Raw genomic sequence first — 20989 nt, forward strand, 5'->3', positions numbered from 1 at the left:
AATATTTTTGATATTCTGTTAGAAGTGTCTACAAGAGTAGACAATTACTTAAGTTTTTAATGTGTAAAATACTGTTTGTTTTTTTTTTAAGTACAGCATGTTGGAAAAGAATTAACATGTATCATCCAGCCAGATCTAAAGTGTTTGGCATTCAGATGTGTAGTAACAGCTCTAATATGATCATAAGGAAAAGATATGTACTGTGAAAATTTGGACAACAGATCAAAACCAAAAGCTTGCAGACTCAGATGTCTAAAGACAATACAAAGACACCTTTTTTACAAATTCATGAAAAACATCTCAATCCTTAAAAAGGACAGAGATCCCTTTAAGGCATAGGCAACAGAAGCATCCAACACATAGAAGATCACCACAGTCACTTGTTAGAAGTCTGACTGCAGTCAGCTGTATATTATAATGTATCTAGAATGAAACTATTTTGCTCTATTTAAGTGAGCTATGGATATAGTCTACGCCTAGATAATTCCAATAGAGGTTTTATCTTTGAAAGAAAATACCCTCCATAGCACTTAATGATATTTACCGCTTTTAATATTCCTCATGAAGTTATTTTTGGTGGATCTGTCCCATGTGAGACATCTAACAATATTATTATTTTAGACAGCTTTGTTTGTATATAAATATTCCGCAGTAAGGTCAAATACAAGTTAATTTAAATTTCTCCCGCGGTCTGCCTCACCGAGCTCACAGTCACCGCGTTCTTTGTTGCCTGGCTGTAGTGTCTCTCTCTCCCGGCACACAGCCTCGATGCCTCCGCCAGGAAAGCGGCAGCACCGCAGGAGCATTACCACTACAGCTCTGGGAAAACGGAGCCGCTCCAACCGGGACGTGCGCTAACTACTGCTGACTGTAAAACACGCTGGAAGTCGCTCACGTTCAACCTGCTTTAACTTAGCTCCGCAAAGCTTCATAAACCCATACGAAGCAAAAACTTCACAGAGGAATCATTTCCAAACAGAGCTGCCAGAGCATCAGAAGTGCACAGGAGGGGGCCCTAAAGTTTTCCCCTCATTGTTTAAACTCGTACACAACGCTTAACAAGTCCGCAGAGAGAGCACACAGCCAAGTGAGGGAGGTTTTCTTACAACTCCTGGGCCTAAGCTCCGGGAGGCACCCCAAGAAAGGGCGGCAGGGAAGCCGCAGGAGCCGCTCTCGGGAGGCCCCCGCGCTCCCGCAGCGCCGCCGGCACCTGTAGCCGCCGCGGCCGGGGCCGCCCCGCCCGGCCGGGACCCGCGGCCAAGGTACAGCCCGGGCCACCGCCAGCGGGGTGCGGGGACCGGGGCCGAGCCCCGAGTGCCGCCGAGCCCGGCTGTGCCCCGCCGTCCCGCCCGGTCTCGGCCGGCCAGACCCCCGGGCCTGCGCGGACGCCGTGGCCGCGGGGGAGGCTCCGGCCAGACGCGACTCGCGGCTCCGCAGCGGGACCTGTTGCTCGCGCGCCGGGCACGGGCGCTCCGCTCACCGTCCGTCTCTTTCCGCCGCTGACACGCTCCAGCCCTGCCGCCGGCTGGAAGTCGGAGTCCCCAGCGTCCCGCGGCGTCCCCGCGCCCAGCCCGCGGAACCGTCCGGCCACAGCCCCCGCAGCGCTGCGCAGCCGCCGCCCAGCCCGGCCCGGCCCGGCCCCGTGCCCGCCCCAGCGCCCCGCCCCGCCCCGCCGCGCAGGCGCGGGGCCGCCCCACGGCCGCCTCGGCCGGGCGGGGAGCGCAGCTGCCTCAGAGGCCGCGGCGGCGGTCGGGGCTGAGGTTTGGGGCTGCCCTCAGGTGGAGTGGACACGTGAGACGGGGTGCTGCTTCTGTGTCTCCTTCCTCGCAGAATCGCGGAATCGAGTAGGTTGGAAAAGACCTCTGAAATTACCGAGTCCAACCTGTGACCTTGTCAACTGAACCCTGGCACTGAGTGCCACGGCCAGTCTTTGCTTAAACGCTTCAGGGACGGTGACTCCCCCGCCTCCCAGGGCAGCCCCATGTCAGTCCAGTTCATTCCGGCCGTCATCTCCCGTCTCTCTGCCGCGGCTTTCTCTGCGCCCCGAGCGGGACCACCACGGCAGCCCGTGCCCCGGGCAGACCTGGCTTCCCCCGGCCACTCGCTCCTTCCTTCTCGCCCAGCTCCAGCTGCCGCCCCCCGCCCTTTCTCCTCCACCCTCTCTGCCATCCCCCCGTTCCCCCGGTGCTGCTGCCGCATCCTCAGCCCAGCTTGAATGCCCCAGCCTGGCTGGAGCCTGTGTGGGCAAAAAAGTATTTAATCTCATCGAGAGTCCACTCTGCCTGGGAGGCTGAGGCATAGAAGGCGCCCATAACACTCTGTCTGGAAGAATGAAGAAAACAAGAGGTTACAAGTAATTTTACCGGGTTGTTTGTATCCTTGGCTGTGTTTTTCAGGAACAGGGAAACGTCATTTTAGCGCACAACAGTTAAGTTTGACTTGGAGCTGCAAGCTGCACTCACTTCCCTGGTTTTTCAGGCTAGCCTGCCTAGATCGTTGCTCAAGGCATTAGACGAAATATTCTGTGTAACCAGACTAGTAAAAAAAGGCTCTCTTAGATAACTAAGAAGTCCTAAAGAGATACCTGCTTTCGTCCATCTCTCCTTGCTTCAGTTTAACTGTATAAAAATCTGTGCAATTTAACTCTATCATTCTTCACAGTGAAATCCATACTTTCTATAATGGTACCCTATGTATCATGTTTTCTTTTGTATCAGTTCTAAACACTGAGATACAAAGATTAATTTTCTTACTCTGTGAAAAGGCTTAATACAATAAGGTATGTCCTGCCCAGTTACCTGCAGAGGAAAGTCTGAAAGCCTTTTACCTTTTCACAGTGCGGCTCAAACTCCCCAGGGCAGTATGCCTTGTAAGTGCATTTAACATCTGTTTTTGTTCTGACCAATACTGAGGGCCTTTGCATCAAGTGAACACAACTCGAGCACTGCAGGAGATACAGATGTTAGTGGACTGCAGAATTATTTACTTGGGAAATAAAAAAGAGAGGGAAACCATGACACTGGTAATTTGTGGCTGAACAGCACCAAGTGTGGTTCTTCTCACTTTCATATGAACATGGTTCATAGAAGTTCACACGAACCCTTTCTTAGAAAGCACTTTGACAAAGGACCTTATAACCAAAGGAGGTTTTCAAAATGTGATACTTACCTAGAAGATATGACTGCAAAAAGTAGGTAGGTTCATCAGTTATCTGTTCACTGTTGAACTCTTTTCTATGTCCAAGGTTGGAATGGTCAGACAAAAAAAGACACAAATTCTGCTTACAGTTTCCTTCAGCTGATAGCATTTGTACTTCCTTTCCACAGAAAATCTCATTGCCTGCAATTTGCATGTTGTCCAGCAGCTATTTTTTAAGCCAGGATAAGGGAATTTTCTTCAATATGGTGTGTAATTTGTCATAAAATAAAGAAGGATTCTCATCAGTTCTAGAATTTCCATTTCCGTCCTTTCCTGTCTTGTACTTGTAGCTGAAGTTTAATTTTTTTTTTTGCCAGAAGGGGTTACCAGACCAGATTAAGACTGAGTTTGGAATATCTCTTGGATATATCTGCTTAAAGATCTGTTTGTTTCTTTGGTAACCAATCTCCTCCCTCTGGCTTTCACAAGGCATCACAGAAGCCCTAATATTAGCTCGTGCCCAGCTGGCAAATCCATTCAAATGGTACTTGAATGAGATGTGCTTGGCTAATTCTATCCAACAGATTAAAGTACTCTGTCAGGCCAAGAAGTTGTCATACCTGAAAACGATTCACAATAGAGAACAGGATCAGCAGCATTATTCGTAAGGACCCAGATAACCTTTCTGTTTTGAATCACTTCAATAGACAGCTCTTATGGTTCATTTTGTCTGTGGGTGCTGTTTGGTGGAATGCTGAGAACACAGAAATTACTCTGAGAAAATAAACATTTTAGCTTAAATTTAACAAAATCTTCAAATTGAAAAGATACAGAGAAGGAAGGTGAATGGGAGGATGAGGAATGACAATGGAATGATGATTGGGAAGATCAAAGCTTTTAATCTTCCTTTGTTTTGTTTTAGCTGATTATTCTTTCATATGAGGATCTATAAAGACAGCTTTTAAAGGAAATGAGAAAACTACTTACCAAAGTAGTATAAAGCTTTCTGTTCCATCTCTTGTTCAAAGTGTTCAGTTATTATCTTTAAGTAGAAAGGAACTAAAAATAAATACCCAAGTGATACCTTTTGTGAGCTTGGATCTTTGAACATTTTAATTTTAGACAATAATTTTTCTATGTTTTTGCTATTTGGCATTATGGAAACATTAAAGCCTAGTTGCAGCTGCAGAACCAGTGTATTTAGGCAACATTATTTATTATAGAACTTTATTTTTAAGATTGATGCATTAATTCCACAGACAAATATTTTTTAACAAAGAAAATGTTCATCTTTGATGAATTGAATTTGACATGAATTAGTGTCACTGTTTACCAGCAGGGTGCAGATTGTGATCAATCTAAATCTGGCTGATTGCAATCAATAGAAAAGAGAAAAAATAAATTCTGACTCAAGCTGAGGAATCAGCCTAACATAGAACAAAATGTTTTCTTTGAAACCATTGCCCTCTGGAGGGGAAATGAAAAATCACCAAGGGATCAGATAACTCCTTTTTATGTCACTATTTAACTATATTTGTGCTTTGCAATCTATGAATGGTTCTACAGAGGGTTGCAAAAAAGCAGTGCTGTCAGAAGGACCTCACTGGCCACAGTGCTTATGTCAGTGGGTTGGAGAAGTAATCCCCATCTGTCTGCCCCATAACTCTCCTCCCCTTTATCTCTAAACTCTTTATCTCTAAACTCATGGAGCATCAGTTCTACAGCAGATGTACTTTCTCTTCTAACTCCACCTTGGATCCTTTCCAAGCTGGTGTCATCCCTCTTTATTTGCCAAAATACATTTTTATGCAATCCCTGAGGCATTCTTGTCTGCCTGATGCCACACTCTGTATTCCATTCTCTTTCTTGACCTTTCTGCTGTTTGGTTGGTTGGTTAGTTCTTTTATTATCTTGATTACCCTTTTCTTCTTGATCTTTAATTCTTGCACAGCTCTGAGAAATTATGTACTGTTCTTTTTATCTCTCTACTTTCATGGCTGACATCTATTGAAATAGACTTTTTTTCCTCCTGTCTGTGAGAACCTCACAGGGATTTTTCCCTTGGCCTTCAGATATTGATAGTTTATATCTTGGATTATCACATTTAAATGTCACCTGTAATTGAATATGAATGAAAGTGAACTCCTGCCTGCTCAGACTTTGTCTATATATTCTCCCTATATTGCTGGGGAAATGACAGCATTTCTCAGTGAACTTTCCAGTCTGATTTACAGCAATCTGATACCTCCTGACTACAAATTTGATGATTGTTTTAACACTTAAGTAGACACATGCCCCAGCCATCTGAAAGAATGTAACAGCAGCACTAGTCCACATGTAGGGCTGGTTGCATTTAGTATCTAATGTTTTGAAGAAGAGTGCAAAACATCAAAGTCCATAAGGCAAATTCTGCATTAAACAAGGAAAAAAAAGTAGAATTCTCAGTCTCCATAACCCAGCAACAGACACCCTAAATTTTGAAATCAGTTACAGGAATCCAATTTCATTTCAACATTTTTCATTGTTCAGGACAACAAATACTAAGGATTCAAATGTAGCTACATTTTTCCTTTTGATAGCATCTAGAATTTTTCCATTGAATAACCTCATTCTGCATTCAGTTTCATCTGGGTAGCCAGAACATCTTCCTCTCTGGTTTCTAGTGTCCTCTGCCACTCCTTATAATCCTTCAGATAAAAAATTGTACAATTCCAAGTAAGGTCATAATATTTATGAGTAGGGTCATAAACCCAGGAGAAGTTCAGCTGTAGGAAAAGGTTAATCTCCAGAAGAGACGTCTTAAATCTGGGAGTACTATCCATCCCTCAATGTGAGGTTTTAAGCTCAGAAATAGGAATGGTTCCCAGAACATGGGTGCCCCGAATAAAAACTGGAAGTGAGGTTGTTAGTGTAACACTTTGGGGCACTATTTTTAATCCAGAAAAAAAGAACAGGCAATAAAAATTATCCTTCTTCCACTGTTTCCCCTACTAAGTTTTACTCAAATTAGTGATTATCTTTTCTCTTTGTATCTGCTTGCTGATTCTTGTTTTTCCTCTGTTTGTGAAGAAATAACAACTTATGAGATAGCTCAGGGATCTGTGAGAAAACAGGGGAAGAACCAACAAAAAGAACTAACAAAAGTTTCAGCAGTTGATACTGCCTAAGGAAAATACTTAGGTGGTAAATCCTATTGAAAGAAGACTTCTGTGGTTTTTAGATTCTTCCCAGATACAATCCTCTTTCCTGAAAGGCAGCATAGTAGTGGTAATTATGTTAAAGACAAGAGCTTCCTATCTGATCATGCTGCAGTGTAAAAGCATGATCAGATAACACCCAAAAGTGTGACACTATACTTCACATATTCTATAAACCTGTAATGCAGTAATTTTTTCTCTTGAATGCAAACTAGATGTACAGTAGGACAGATGTAAGATACTGTAAAACATACACAAACAACATCATAATTCTCCTTGTTCCCTTTTTCTAACCGTTTCACTGAAATAATCTTCCATGCTATGCTTTATTAATCTTTTTTGGTATAGACTTTCAGTTTGACTTTCAGCATGATAACTCTCCCCTCCCTTAATTACTGACACAAGAAGATTTGTGGCTTACCTGTTCTGTACCTTTAACATTCCTATCTGAATACAGCATGAGGCAGAATCACTTTCAAAATTGTTCTTTTTAAAACCTTTGGTTGAATATTCCTTTGTTTTTTCAGCTTTCTTTCAGCATATTATAGACAACATCTGGGACAATTAACTGCTAGCCAGCATGTCTGTTGTTCCCCAATTTTAATTGTTGCTCAAAATCTGCTTTATTTGGATCCCTAATTCTGTAAGTTTTATTGCAAATATTCTGAAACTGAGACCAGTCTTTTTTTTTTTTTTCTCTTTGAGACTCATGCTCAGAAAAATCCTTCGTATGTCATTTCATTACATGCTATAAAGCTGGAGTTCATGGCACAAAGGAAATTCAGGTATGGCATGCAGTCCCTTTGCAGAAGTCAATGCTAATCCCAATGTAATGTCTTCCTTATAAAATGCCAGTAGATTTCATTTACCACTTCAAGTAATGGAGGCATAGCTGCTTGATTTGTGATAGTGAATTATGGAGAATAGCACCATGATATTCTTGTCATATGTTACAGCAGATGTGTCATATGCCATAAGAAAAACTCATCTACCTAATACCTTTAAGAAAGCAGTAGCAGCTACACAATTGTCTTTAAGGACGGAAAAAGTTGTTTTGATACTAGCAGAATAATCCTTTCCACATAGCTATGTGGAGCTATATGGATGGTCTTCATTAACCTTGGATAAACCTATAAACTACAGTGCCATTTTCACACTGTTCTCGTGAATCTGCATCTTGCCAGAAACTTGGAAAAAATACTTTGGAATATACTGCATGAATACTGCTCAATTTTGCAATATTTCCTAAAAAGTATAGTCAAAACCATTATGCTTGATAGCTCTCCTGCTTGCAGGATCTTCAATGACTGTCATTCTCCCAGCGGTAATTTTTCTTTCATGGGAGCTGATAGACTGTATTGGCTCAGTGAGCCAGCACTGCATACCAGTCTACTGAATCAGCTCAGTATAGGACTGTTTTGGTATGTAACCCAGCAAGCATCCTTGATGTTATTTTTCTTTGCCCCAGGCACAGCAATTAAGAGGTATTTTTTACTACATTTGCAATGCAGGCAATTCGTCCTTCTTCCCACTGTTGTAGTCTGGGAAACACAATACTCTGACGTTGTTTATTCTTTGCAGCATTGCCTGAGAGCATTTCAGCTGGTATTCCAGTAAGCTGAGGCTGAATAGAGGCTCCATTTGCATGGGACAGCACTCCTTTGCCACACCTTGCCTCTTCAAGGTCTGTCAGTGACACTTTTAGTCAGCACAGTGATCACGGTTTCTGCAGTTAAAGGACCGTATCTACCTGTTCAGTCAGTCAGGAGAAGCACAGTGCTCAAGAGTAGTTATTCTGGTTTTGTTTTGCTAAATTAATTACTTCAGAACAAATGTCATGGGCTTTGTGGTCACTTTTGTCACATTTACCACTGCAGAGAGTAAGTCTTTGTGGAAGTTGTTTGTTAATTCTTCAGTCCTGTCTCATCAGCTTATCTTGGGTTATGACATACTTGTAATAGGGGCAAATACATTTACTTAACAACAATTCAGAGTATATCATTAATATAATTTCTCATAAGAACAATCGCTCTTGGTGTCTGATCCCTATATTTTGATGGATTTAATTTTTTTCCTTAGGATAAGGTTATTTCTGATTGCCTGTTGTTTGCCTCCAGACAGGTTGTTTGAATGCAAATAAATGTATTATTGTCGGCAGTGTGCAGTGCTTCTCCAGACATGGTGTTTAGTTTATGAGGGAGGTGTTCCTAATTAAATCTTAAATTTATTGCATTCTATTAGTTAGTATATGCAGCATATCTTGGCATGAAATCATGCTTAGCTATTACTTTTGTGTTATCAAAATTTTAGTTTCTGATTAATATAAATAGATTTAGTCTATATAGGAATATTCTATATAGGAATATTCAAAATCCATATAATGAATTTGCCAACATTGTACAATTTTCATCTTCTTAGCTTCTAATGTGTAAGTTTACATGCTGATTCAGTCACATGCAAAATGATGATGAGTTTAGATGTAAATTAAGGGGCATCAATAAGTTGAGTGGCTTCTGTTTCTGTCATTCCTTGGCAGGTATAGATAACAAGAAATGGAGAAATATAAATGAAAGGAACTGTGGACATTAATGAAGACTTTCTTTAGGTGCCTACTTGTTCCAGATAAAAAGATGGTCTGTAGAGATTTGTTCAAAAATGCAGGATGTCAGAAAGGGTGCTAATGCTTATCCTAACAGGACTTTGTGGAGAGTACTTCAAAACAGGTTCACATTCTGCTTGAAATATGAGCCTGGCAGACCTCATGCTTGAGGACACTGCAGACATGCTATCTGGTGATAAAATTCAAGCTCAGACAAGGGGTTTTGGAAAGCCTTACATCACACTGGAAGAGGCGATATGGACCAACATTATCTCTTTGAACTGGTGTAGGTCTGCAGCTTCCTCAACCTTTCCACCATGCTGTATTTTATCTGTTTTGCAGTGGAGTTGCAATGGCTGCCATCCGCCGAACAAGTCAAACAGCAAGGCCTTTCTAGAACAAACCTGCCACTGAACCCTGGAAGGTGAGAGGTAATCACAGCAGGGAATGAGCACAGGGTATCTTCTAATAATTTAGCCAACCAAGTGCTGATCTATTGGCAATAAGTACATAGGAACATTTGTTCTAAAGAACTCACAACCCATGAAGTTTCAGCTTCTCTTACCTATTATTAAATTGGAATAGCAATAGGGAAGTGAGTAAATATCAGAAAAACTGTCATACCTGAAGTCTAATTTATTTTCCCACTTTTTTGCTTCATTGTATTTGACCTAATAAAAGCTGGAAAAAGTTTGTTGCCATTGCCAACAAACTCAGGAATAAGCCTTACCCTAGTAATGTCATTATCTACCAGGATCAGTATGAAATAGGTGCTATTTTAATCTCTTTTCTGTCTGCAGTAGAAACATGTATTGGTAAATTACGTAGTAAGTCTTGTTTTCAGGTGCAGGCACATTTAAGATATTTGAATATTGTGGACTGCACTTATATATGACACATCTGAACATAGCACACATCTGAGCACATCACTTGATGTGTAGATGTAGCTTAAGAAGTGATTGTGGTGAAGCCTTGTTCTTTGCTGTCGTGCAGATGCTTATGTAAAAGACAGTTTTCATTTCCTTCTGCCATCTAACTTTTGCTTGCTTAGTTTGTGCAACAGCACTGACAAAAAAATCTGCTCCTTTTCTGCACAAGCCAGGGTGCATATGGCAGTGCAGGAGTTACAGAAAAGACAGATTTCTGGTGCCAGAACATACTGCTGATTTTGGCCAGAAAGAAAACATCGAGTGAGGCTCACACTATATGATTCCTTCAAATACTGGGAGTCTAAATCAAAACTATCTGTATGCAGATCCTTCAGCATTCAAGACCACTGGCACTTTAGTCACCGAATATTCATACCCTTTTCCTTGATTGCCCATCTTTGTGAACCCAAAGACTTATTGCTGAAATGGTCTTTCAAAAGCCCTGAACACCTATCTGAGAAACCAAAGTCTGGAAACAACAACCTGTATTCTACAGTAAACCTGAAAATGTTTTGCAATAACATACTTTCTGAAGACAAAAATATGACACATTTTACTTTTCAAAGTCAGCAGTAGAAAGAAACTAAATACATTCGATTCATTTTCCAAACATACATACCTAGTTTTCATGTTTACTGTGCTTTTGCTCTTCTGTTTTGCTCCTATTTGGAAACTGAGATAAGAGCTTTGCTCTCCGCCCATCCAGATTTTGGCACCGGTCCCTACTAAAATCTTTCTGTCTTTTTTCAAGTAGCTGAGGTAGGGATACCTGTAAGTCTTCCAAGACAGAAGGATTTCTGTCTAAACAGGATGAAAACAGGGAGGATGTAATAATACGAAAGGAAATCCAGTCATAAAGCCCAGCTATGAGGAGGACCACACAATAACAACATGTGCCCAAAAAAGGACAAGAGCTGATCCATATTTTCATGACTTAGCAAAATGGAGAAGTGTGTGAAGGAAGATCATTAAAGCAGAGAAGACAATAGAGAGTAACAGCCAACATTTCAAGCTATTGAAACTTTGCTGGAAGTATGACTGGAAAAAATAAGACATCTTAGTTCTGGATCTTTATTATATTGAATCACTAGTGATTGATCGCTAGTGTACAGCTCCTGCTGTACATGCAGGAGCTGACATTGATGTCAGGTCAGCTTATGTCCAGAAGTTAGTAAAGGATCTAGTCTTTGACAACAAAAGAATGTGGCTCTGTAAGTACAGTTGAAGCAGGAAAATATCAGCTAAGAAATTTTATAACTCCTTTACTTACTTTTTTACATTCTCTGCATTCTTGTCTCTACAATGCCCTTATTCTACTGTCTTATTTCCTCAGAGTCCTATATCCCAATCTTGCTACCAGCTTTCAGCTTTTGATATATTTAGAAGAAGGTTTATTAAATATTAGTAGTAATTTTCTATCTATATGAATGTGGGTAGCATTGGCCTGAAATTATTACAGGAGTAATAATTGTGTTTTAAATTTGTTTCTCCTAACTTTATGGTGTTAGTGTTGGGACAAAGAGCTAGTGTAAATATGGGCTCTGTAGAGGCCCAGAGAAGCTGGCTTTTCTCTCATGGTCACAAGGTCTGTTAATAAAATCACCCTTAAAAGAAGAAAAACAGTACATGGAAATGGGAAATAAATTAATATTTCTTATTTAATCTTAATAGAAATATTTAACACTTCTTGGTGCTAACTCACCTGGGAAGTTCCACATATTTCATGTGGGATGGCCACTGTGAGAGTTTCCAGAAGTTTGTCATACTTTCCTGTGGGAACATTGGCATGCTGTCAGCATCACATTAGGCATTAGTGAACAGGGATTGACAGCACAGAGATCAGTGATCACAGTTGGGTCAGTTGTGGACAAATGGGTTCTGTTTTTGATTAATCTGAACAAAAAAATAAAAGCTCCATCAACGCTGACATTTGCCATATGGTCTATCAGAGACTACACTACCAATAGATTTCATAGTGTTTTTGATTGGTGGCCCTAGAGCTTATCTGCTGGATTGGTGAGGAGAGAGGAGAATGTGGAATAATGAAACAGGAGTATGCATAAATAAAAATAAGGGAAAGAAGTTGAATAAGGATAAAGATGATTGCAAATCACTCATCTTGTGTGATTCAAAACATTGGATATGTGATTGCTGTGGTCAGAAACCTCTTGAGTACTATAATCAATAATTTCTCCTTGTATAAACATGATGGAAGAGACTCTGATCTGAATCTCTGAAAGAGACACTGAAAGACAGTGAATCATCAGACTCTGTTATGATGATTCACTGTCTTTCTAGCATTACTATGATGTTAATGGTTTTGAACCAGGATCCTGCTAAGTGCTGTACTAAAACAGACTGGAAAAATATCCCAGGTAATTAAGGTGTAAGACATGAAATTACAGAAAGGGAAAAAATGAGAAAATACAAGAAGATAAAAATAAGTCAGTAAGTATAATCATATGATTAAGTTGATAATGAAATCGCATGTTATGTACCATTGTCAGAGCTTGGTTTTGACAGGCATCAGAGAAAAAGTGTCCTAAGAAGGAATTTGAAGGAGGACAGTGCATTAAATTTCTGTATGTCTAGTAGAATCGCCTTCCAAATGTGAGACACAGTATGTAAAAAAGATCAAAGGCTACTTTTAAATTTTATTTTAGTGTATGAATCAGTAATGGAGCTATTTAGCTATTTTCTTGGCTTCATTGGTTAGAGCAGCTGCCTTCTTTGTAGTAAATGAGGTCTGATAAATAAAGCAGGAATAAATCATAAAGTACCCTGAAAAAGGAGATTCATAGCTCATTAACATTCTGCAGGTGTATCAACAATGCAAAATTTAATTAATCAAGGTAAGACCAAAGGATGTCATAGTTATCGCAAAGGGAGGGAGTGAAATCCTCTGAAAAACACTGTTGAGGTACAGCACGTAAATGGAATTCACATATTTTAGACACACTGTGAATGCAGAATTGTAGGAGTGTAGGCTGTTGCCAGAGTTCTGCATGGCTTTGGCCAGTACTGGATTACAGGCAGGGAGGCAGTTGTACTGCCTGCAAGGGCAGGAGAATCTACAAGTGGTGAGAGATTGCCCGGGAAGGGCTGGCTTGGATTTTGACTAGGTTGAACATCCATTGGTGGCTAAGAACCTTAATGAGGTAGCACAGAACCATATTTTTTTCAGCTACAACAGTTCTATCTGCTGCTACAGGAAGGAGTAGGGCCTCACAAAGGAAAATGAAAACATAAATCTTTGTCCTTCTCTAATCTGCAGCATTGCTATTGCCAGGTTTCTGAACTATTGCCTTTAAAATGTCAGCAGAGTGAGTCTATAAGAGAAGGGAAATATATCCGTATATGTATAGTAAAGACAGAAAAGAAATAGTGAGAATAACTGAATGAGGAGTACCTGTTGAGCCGAGGAAGAAAAAGAAAAATTGTAATAATGGCAAGTAATTTTACCTTTAGCATGCTAAATGCTTTCATTTCAAGGACTTTTTACCTGGACAAACTTGCTCTTGAAGATGGGAGTAGAAGTAAAAAGAACGTACTCTACTTTGCTAAGAAGTCTCTGAATGGGCATCTGACTGCACTGCATCTGTGTCGTCTGCTGTGTCTGCTAGTGATGGACCTGGGAGAAGCCTGGGCCAGGTGTTATTTGGGTTTTCCCACCCACCATTCTCTTTGTGATTGTTAGTGTGTCTGCTTTTATACCAGTCCCTAACAAAGGACTGTCAATTTGGCTTTTTTTGTTGTTGTTTTGGTTGGGGGGTTTTGTTTGTTTGTTTGTTGTTGCAGTTTGTCTTTGTTTGGTTTTGTGTGTGGGTTTTTTAATTTGTTTTGTTTTGTTTTTGCTTTTTGTTGTAATCTAACCCTAGTCACCACCTCTAATTAAAAATCCAGTTAGTGGAGAAAGCTGCAGCATGATTCCTTTGCAATGAGGACTGCCAAAAGCACATTAAATCCTATCTTCTGCTCTGTTCTCTGGCTTTTTGTAACACATTGAGCAAATTGATCGGATTTGGCCATTAGGGAGTAAATTACAGAAAGTCAGTCATGGATGTACGGTGTCAGCTATCTTTTAGATGGGCTCAAGTACCATTGCATCTGCATGTGTGCCTTTCCCTCCTAAGACTGGCAGGTAAATATCTCTCAGGCCATTTTAATTTTCATTATTCAATATCTTTAGTGATGAATAGCTACGTAGCTCTGACACAAAAGTCCTGGCAGGCAGCACAGTACACCACAACCAACCTGCTGTCACCAGCACTGGCTCCAGTTCACTCGCCTACAGAACTCCCCAAGCTCATTCTCTTGAGTGCAGCCCATGCCCTGAAGCCACAAAGCTCTGCAGAGCCACATCCCTGGAGACTGATCACCAGCCTTGACCATGAACAAACCTGTTCTGGTAGCTTCATCCAAATACAAGAAAGCTATAGGAAAATATTAAGCCAAATTCTTTTTTTTTTTCTCTGCAGCACCTAAATGAATACATGAGGATGGTACTGGTTGTCTGGCAGTTCTCCAAAGCAATGCAACAGTAAGCTGAAATGAGCATAGCTGAAGAGGCAGTCAGCAACAGCAAGAAATCTAGCTGGCAAGAAACCACAAGAAAAGATCAGGCACAATAAGGTAAAACATCAATATTACAGCATAGCTGTCAAACCACCAAAGCAGGTCTTTCCACAAAACATAGAAAAGATCCTCAGTGGAGGTTATCACTGCAGTCTCCATTATCAAATTGAACTGAAGGCAACTAAATTTCAGGAAGATACTAATTTACCAGGAGCAAGAACTGCAGATGGAATGCTCAAAATTGAGTGGAAGTGAGTTAAAACCACTAAGGAAGTTTAACACAGATAAAAGTAAAGTTACTCATATGAGGAAATTATTTTCTTAAACTGTAATTATCATTACTGTTTCCAGGTTGGATACTACCAATAAAGCATAAGAATTTAAGGTCATCTCTTTTAAGAAAATAAGAATATTACCAATAAAGCATGAGATTTCTAAAATCTGTAAAAACATATCATTCAGAAATACTGAAGAAAAAATATATTAGGAAATAGAGAACTAACAGAAGTCATCATGATGTGGTTAGTACGAGACAGGAGTGCATTTTAATATGTATGCAGTTCTGATCTTGTTTCTGACAGAATATAATAAACATGAAAAGGGTAAAAGAGGAGCAACAGGGATGGGTGATGTGGTTTAAGGATGGTAGTGACAGTGCTGCATTGGTGGTTGGACTTGATGATTTTGAAGGTCCTTTCCAATGTTGATGGTTCCATGAATCTGTGATAGAGATCCTCCAATTTACAGACCCTTGCATATGGTCTGTGACCACAAAGGGCAGACTACATAGATTAAGACATTCAATTCAGAAGATACCCATCTATAAAATTATGGGTGGCAAAGTGAGGGTGACTTCTCTTTATCTGCTCCAACAAAAAAATTAAGAGGCATCAAACAGAAGTAGGAGATGGCAGATTCAGAATAAAACACAGGAGATGCTGCTTCACACTGTGAAAATGTGGGAGTTTTTGCCACAAACATAGGGTGGGGGTAAATTTTGGAATCTGGATAAGTATCTCCTTGCCATACATTTATACTTTTCTGGAGGTATGAACTGTTGGCCAGTATTTTGCAGAAGGCCAATTTGAAAAAAAAAATTCTAAAAGTGCACAGGCTACACAGTGTAAGGATGATTCTGGCATTACTTTGTTTCCTTCTGAGCAGTTTCTAACACAGAAGCTTCTCCTGCTAGTGAACATTGCCAGTGTAGGGAGCTGTGTTTGAAAATGTCCGTGTTGGCTTCTTGGTCCAAGGTCTAGGCTGTACATGGTCGTAAAATTGGGTCCCCCTTAGTGGTCCAACCAGCACAACATTTCAAAATGACTCAGTCAGTGGTTACTTTGCCGTAACAGATGGACCTAGATAGGAAAGACTCTTGTCAGACACATTAATGTGTTATATTGTATTGGGCCATAGTAATGTCTGCATGAGAATGCCAGGTACTGACAAAAACCACTTTGCATGCTTCCTTGTCAGTCCAGTGGGGCAGTTTTTTGTGTGCTAATATATATGTGTGTATATATATTTATATATATACTTACCTTTCATTTTATCTTCCTCTTTTCTTGAAATAACTTTATTTTTTTAATCCCTGGTTATCAAGGTCAGGGTAATACCTTTGTATTCTATGGTATGCTCAGATAATCTGCAGAGTTAGTAGAGTACAATAAGGTTTCAGTTTTGCTTGTGAATTAACTCTGCAAAAATTACTTTGTTGCTTGCATTTTTAAACACAAATTGGGTCGATGGAAATGCAGAAGTCCTTGCATTGGGACAGAGCATGCTTGGTTATTGCTATATGGTGCTGGGATAGAGCAAGTCTTCTGAGCCAGATCAGTCTAAAACTAGAGAGCTACTGAGCCTCTGTGCATCACCTTTTGAAGGCTTTATATTCAAAGAACTTTATCAGCTTGTGTGCAATATGGCACAAATGCAAAGAGCAAGTCTTAATTTAATGCTGAAAATGAGTCACTGAGCCCTTCCAGAAAACATGCAGCTAGCAGCAGCTCATGAGGTTGTAATATTTGCAAAATGTGCAGGCTTTTCCTCCCCACAAATTACCTGAGATTTGCCTGCATTTCAATGCTGACTTTAAATCCAGCATGACAACTCATCTTTGAATAGAGGCTAGAATAGATTTACTAGAAAACATCAGTCAAGTTTGAAAGAAAATAACCAACCAAAACAACCCTTAAGAAAACACAGAAGAAGCACCAGTGTGATATGGCTTTTTTCACTTGGAGTAAATATGGAAATCCAGCTGCTGATAGTATCATGCTGAAAATGCTATGCTTTGTCTCTTGAGACCAGCTGGCACTAGGAAGGTGAAGGGTTACAGTTGCTAGAGATCATGTTCTTCATCATGAGGATAAGGCACTTAATTGCAACTTATGGACCAAATACAGGAATAGGAAGCTATAACTTGTTCTACAGATTGCTGCTTTAATGACCACTAGCTGCTACAGCTGTTCTACCCATACAAACTTTTTGTCATCAAAAGTTGTGACTCTGATTGTCCACCTCTCCTAGAGGAGTCTGCTTTTTTTGAGTACATGCAGAAATGATCTTCCATGTCTAACCTGTAGGCCTTAAGTTTCAACTTTTACATGGGAGTAACACCAGTGGGCTTTAGAATCAAGATGGAGACTACTGTTAGATATAAAGCATTCAAGAAAAGAGTTTTTTTGCCTGGAATTTTAGGAATGTATAAAATACCCTCACAAAAGAAATGTTAGGTTGGGAATATATTACTGAATTTATTTGGGATAAAAGTCTATTAGAAATGTATGGAAAGTGCCAGCAAAAATGGCAGATAATTTTCATGATTCCCCCCCCCCCCCCAATATTAAAAAATAGGTTCAATTTGCCAGCTAAGGCAAAATAAAATTTTTGGCAAATTTTGTGCTTCAGCATTTCAACATCTACTCTTACTTGTTGTTCTTAGTTTCCTGTCAGGTAAGAGTATAAGAATCATTAACTGTCAGCCCCAACTTTTGCTTGATAACATAGCCTGATTTGGGCTCTGACTCCTCATTTGTATTTCCTCTGAGGAAATAGAGGTGGGAGAGTGTGAAAATGTCAAAGTTCTATATCCAAATGTATCAAATGCATGTACTCAAGGAGTAGACTCTACCTTTTAAAACAACTATTGAACTTGATTGCTAGTGAGTCGTATGTTATTGGTGTCCTTTATAAACTTCTGATTTTCATTACACATTCTACCTATAATAACCCTTAACTACATTGCAATGATCATTATAATAGATATGCTTATAATACCCAATGTTCTGCATTATTTCTCAGAGATGAGTTAACCCCCCGCTCTTCCTTCTGTGGTTTAAAATATTAGTACAGTAAAAAGAGCCATCCATGAATTTAATTTGGTACCACCCTGCTGCTATATGGAGAGATCACAAATGTGGACACATAGTCCAGAACAAAAAACCTATGATCAGCAAGTTGTGTTAATTGTTTCTATGAACAATCCATCCCTTGATTGCCTCTAAATACACTATATGCCTACCTACCTCCAACATTTGCAATGGCCCACGCAGGGAATTTAGCAGCAGACAGAGTTTGGTTTTAAAACCAGCCTAGAGGGATGCCCTCTGCAGTTATCATAGCACAACAGCTCTAGTTCACTGTGGCAGTCAGGATTTAAATTTTCTGTGTTCTCCCTGACTAAGTCTTCAAAAAATACTATAGATAAATGCCCTGGCTTCACAAACGGAGTTGATGGGATAGCATTTTACCCATGAAGTCAAAGAAACAAGTTGTTGGGCACTGCTATGGTCTTAATCCCAGATGAAAAGTGAAGCTACCAAAATACACAGTCTGTTGGGAGCTGAAAAGTCCTTATCTCATGGGAAAAAAAAAAAAAAAACAGAAAAAGAACATGTTATCAAATTCCAGACAGTGCAGCACAAGAGTTTGCAAATGCTATGCAATTTATATGGCGAAAAGAAGTATTCTCCAGCTTTGATTAGTCTGACTGTAACTTCACCCCACCTCCAAGTGCTGCTTCTGTGTTGTCCCTTGGGAGGTGTGAGAGAGAGCTCACTCTGTAGTTTCAGTTCACGCATGACACTGTGCATGAGAGAAAGCCCTAGATTGGACATACTATTTCTCTTCCTCCCTACACTCTTCCCCCACCCCAAATACCCTCTCAAATCACTGCTATTTTGTTTCAAACAACAAGGCTGAACAGGTGAAATTTTAAATAATGATTGAGGATTTTTTTTTATTCATTTAAGTTTCAGTATCATTACAGAAAATGTTATGGTACAGAGTTGTTTAACATTAGTTTTATTTCTTTGCTCATTTAATTTCCACATGAATGCTGGTAACACTAATATCTGTACAAGATCAGTCTTTGATTTTTTTTAGTTTTTAGTTCTGTACATTTTTAAATGTATTGGTTAAAAAGGCTGTCAGCACTTAAGGAAGCAATTTTTTTGTTTGTTGAAATAAAAGGTATCCAGTTACTGCCCAAGAGTACTGAGCTGGGTGGCTGCTGGGACAAGAGACATCCCTGAATGAGCGGCGAGGTGAGAAAACCTCGGGGCTTCATCGGGTTCCCAGTGCAGCCACTCTGCTTTTGGCACTGTGCACATCAACACGAGATACAAGATAAAGAACAAGCAGAAGCTCTCTGTGAAGCGGTTATGAAGCATACTAATAAGGGAAATCCAAGTGTTGTCTACGCTAGTATAAATAAGCAGACAGCCTTGTTTTAAGAGCGTAAGTAGTTGTATCTTAAAGATGAGAAAAAACACAAGTTCTGCAGGCACCTACTGCTGTCTACTAAAAGCTACCGCTATTAGAACTAGCATTGAACACACAAAGCAATTGCAAGAAAAGGAAAAAGTTGCTTTGATATAATCAGAATAAATTTCTTTGTTAAGATTTGTTTTAAAGTTTTTTTTTAAAAGGTATTTATTTAAATTCCATTTGAAATATATTTCAAGATGTTGACTATACTGATCAACTTTTATCCAAATCGGAAAAACTAGCTGTGCCGTTGCATATTACAGGATACAGTCAATGATATGTGGACATGCATCAAAGCTTCGCTCTTGCTGGTGACATCATAGCCTTCCGATGACCATGACATCCACCACCTCCCCCTTGTGAAGCTCCACATACTGCTCTGTCTTTGGAGGTAGCATCAACAGTCCATTGGCACTGCGCATACTCATCAGACGACTGCTCATCTGATTCCCTACAGGAGAGAGGCAGAACAATTTCAGCGGAGTCTTCAGTTAGTTCCAAATGCCGCAACATGGTGCAACAAACCAAAGCTGTTATGATGAAAATGTTTATGTGGCTAACTTATTCATGGAGCTGGGATCTTGCTGTTCCAAGGTGGATGGAAACAACTCTGTGGAGATTTAGCAGCCTCTCACTGCACTGGCTCTCAAAACCATCACTCTCATTGCTGATTGCTCTCCTATCCAGCCTTCCACATTATCTGTACCATGTATCTTGTCCTAGTAAATTGCTAATACTATCAAAATTACTTTATTTTTCAATTTGTGCACCTATTCCAGTTATACAAATGTAAAAATCAGCACAGTCTAGAATGTTTTTAATATCCTCCTCTAGAATAAATTTTATTAACTCTATTCTCTCTGAATAGAATAATTTAGGTTGGAAAAAACCTCCAAGATCATTAAGTCCAACCTTTTTGACAGAACAGCACCATTTCAAGTAAACTATAGCACTAAGTGCCATGTCCAGTTGTTTCTTGAACTCTTTGAGGGATGGTGACTCCACCACTTGCCTTGGGAGCCTGTTCCAATGTTCAACAGCCCTTTCAAGAGGAAATTCTTCCAGACGTCCAACCTGAGTCTCCATTAGTGCAGCTTGAGGCCATTTCCTCTTGTTCTGTCACTTGTTTCCAACCCACTTGGCTACAACTTTCTTTCAGGTGGTTACAGAGAGTGATAAGAGCTCCTGTGATTCTCCTTTCTCCAGGCTAAACACCCCACCTTCCTCAGCCACTCCTCATAGAACTTGGTCTCCAAACCCCTCACCAGGTTCCCTGCCCGTCTCTGGAAATTCCCCAGCACCTCAATGACTTTCTTGTACTGAGGTGCCCAGAACAGAACTAATATTTTCCCTGTGGAGACTCATATATAGTGCTTTTTGTTGAACAATTTGGATGTAGCAAAAAGACAATTAGTTGTTTAAGGACCTAAATCTCTTGCAAAAGTGTCACAGTCGGCTTTCTAGCAGTATATAGGCTAAACCAGTATTCAAATCTAGTATTTACCTCAACTGCAGCTGAGTATTCAGAAGTATTCCTAGGTGGCAAACATGACTAATAAATCCTTGGTATGCCTTAAAAGAACATCTTGAGCCTCTGCTATGTTTTCTGCTTTTCCAGTTCAGCAAAAATTACACTTATTTGTATTAAGCCTACCTCTGCCCCAGCTTGTGTTTGTTTAGTACATGCACAACACAAAAGAAAGCAAATGTGCCTGACTGCAAGTAAGCTTAGTGGATGTTTATAAAAAGGAGTGTATGCACATATGCAAGTATACACATGT

General features: G+C 40.1%; 3 protein-coding genes across 32 annotated transcripts in view; 1 reads left to right on the plus strand and 2 right to left on the minus strand.

Annotated features, from left to right (window-relative positions):
* PALS1 (protein associated with LIN7 1, MAGUK p55 family member) overlaps positions 1-1619 on the minus strand; it is a 55413-nt gene extending 53794 nt beyond the window's left edge. Inside the window, exon 1 of one of the 2 annotated variants that reach the window (XM_012574203.5) lies at positions 1481-1619. The gene's annotated coding sequence lies outside the window, so the exon portion shown is untranslated. The remainder of the gene's footprint in view (positions 1-1480) is intronic. The other variant, XM_030275509.4, reaches the window with a different exon arrangement.
* LOC116808444 (uncharacterized) lies at positions 769-20790 on the plus strand. Its single transcript, XM_072930649.1, has 5 exons — positions 769-849; positions 1146-1844; positions 7041-7120; positions 9277-9358; positions 19472-20790. Exons 1-4 carry the CDS (start codon positions 769-771, stop codon positions 9329-9331), a joined length of 915 nt encoding a protein of 304 aa, XP_072786750.1. The 3' UTR covers positions 9332-9358; positions 19472-20790.
* GPHN (gephyrin) overlaps positions 18652-20989 on the minus strand; it is a 269956-nt gene continuing 267618 nt past the window's right edge. For all 29 annotated transcript variants that reach the window (XM_030275515.4, XM_032748478.3, XM_030275514.4 and 26 more), the window contains one exon: positions 18652-19659. In XM_030275515.4, coding sequence (XP_030131375.2) covers positions 19526-19659 — 134 coding nt within the window. In that variant the 3' untranslated portion in view covers positions 18652-19525. The remainder of the gene's footprint in view (positions 19660-20989) is intronic.

Source organism: Taeniopygia guttata, chromosome 5, assembly GCF_048771995.1.
Source record: "Taeniopygia guttata chromosome 5, bTaeGut7.mat, whole genome shotgun sequence".
Lineage (NCBI taxonomy): Eukaryota > Metazoa > Chordata > Aves > Passeriformes > Estrildidae > Taeniopygia > Taeniopygia guttata.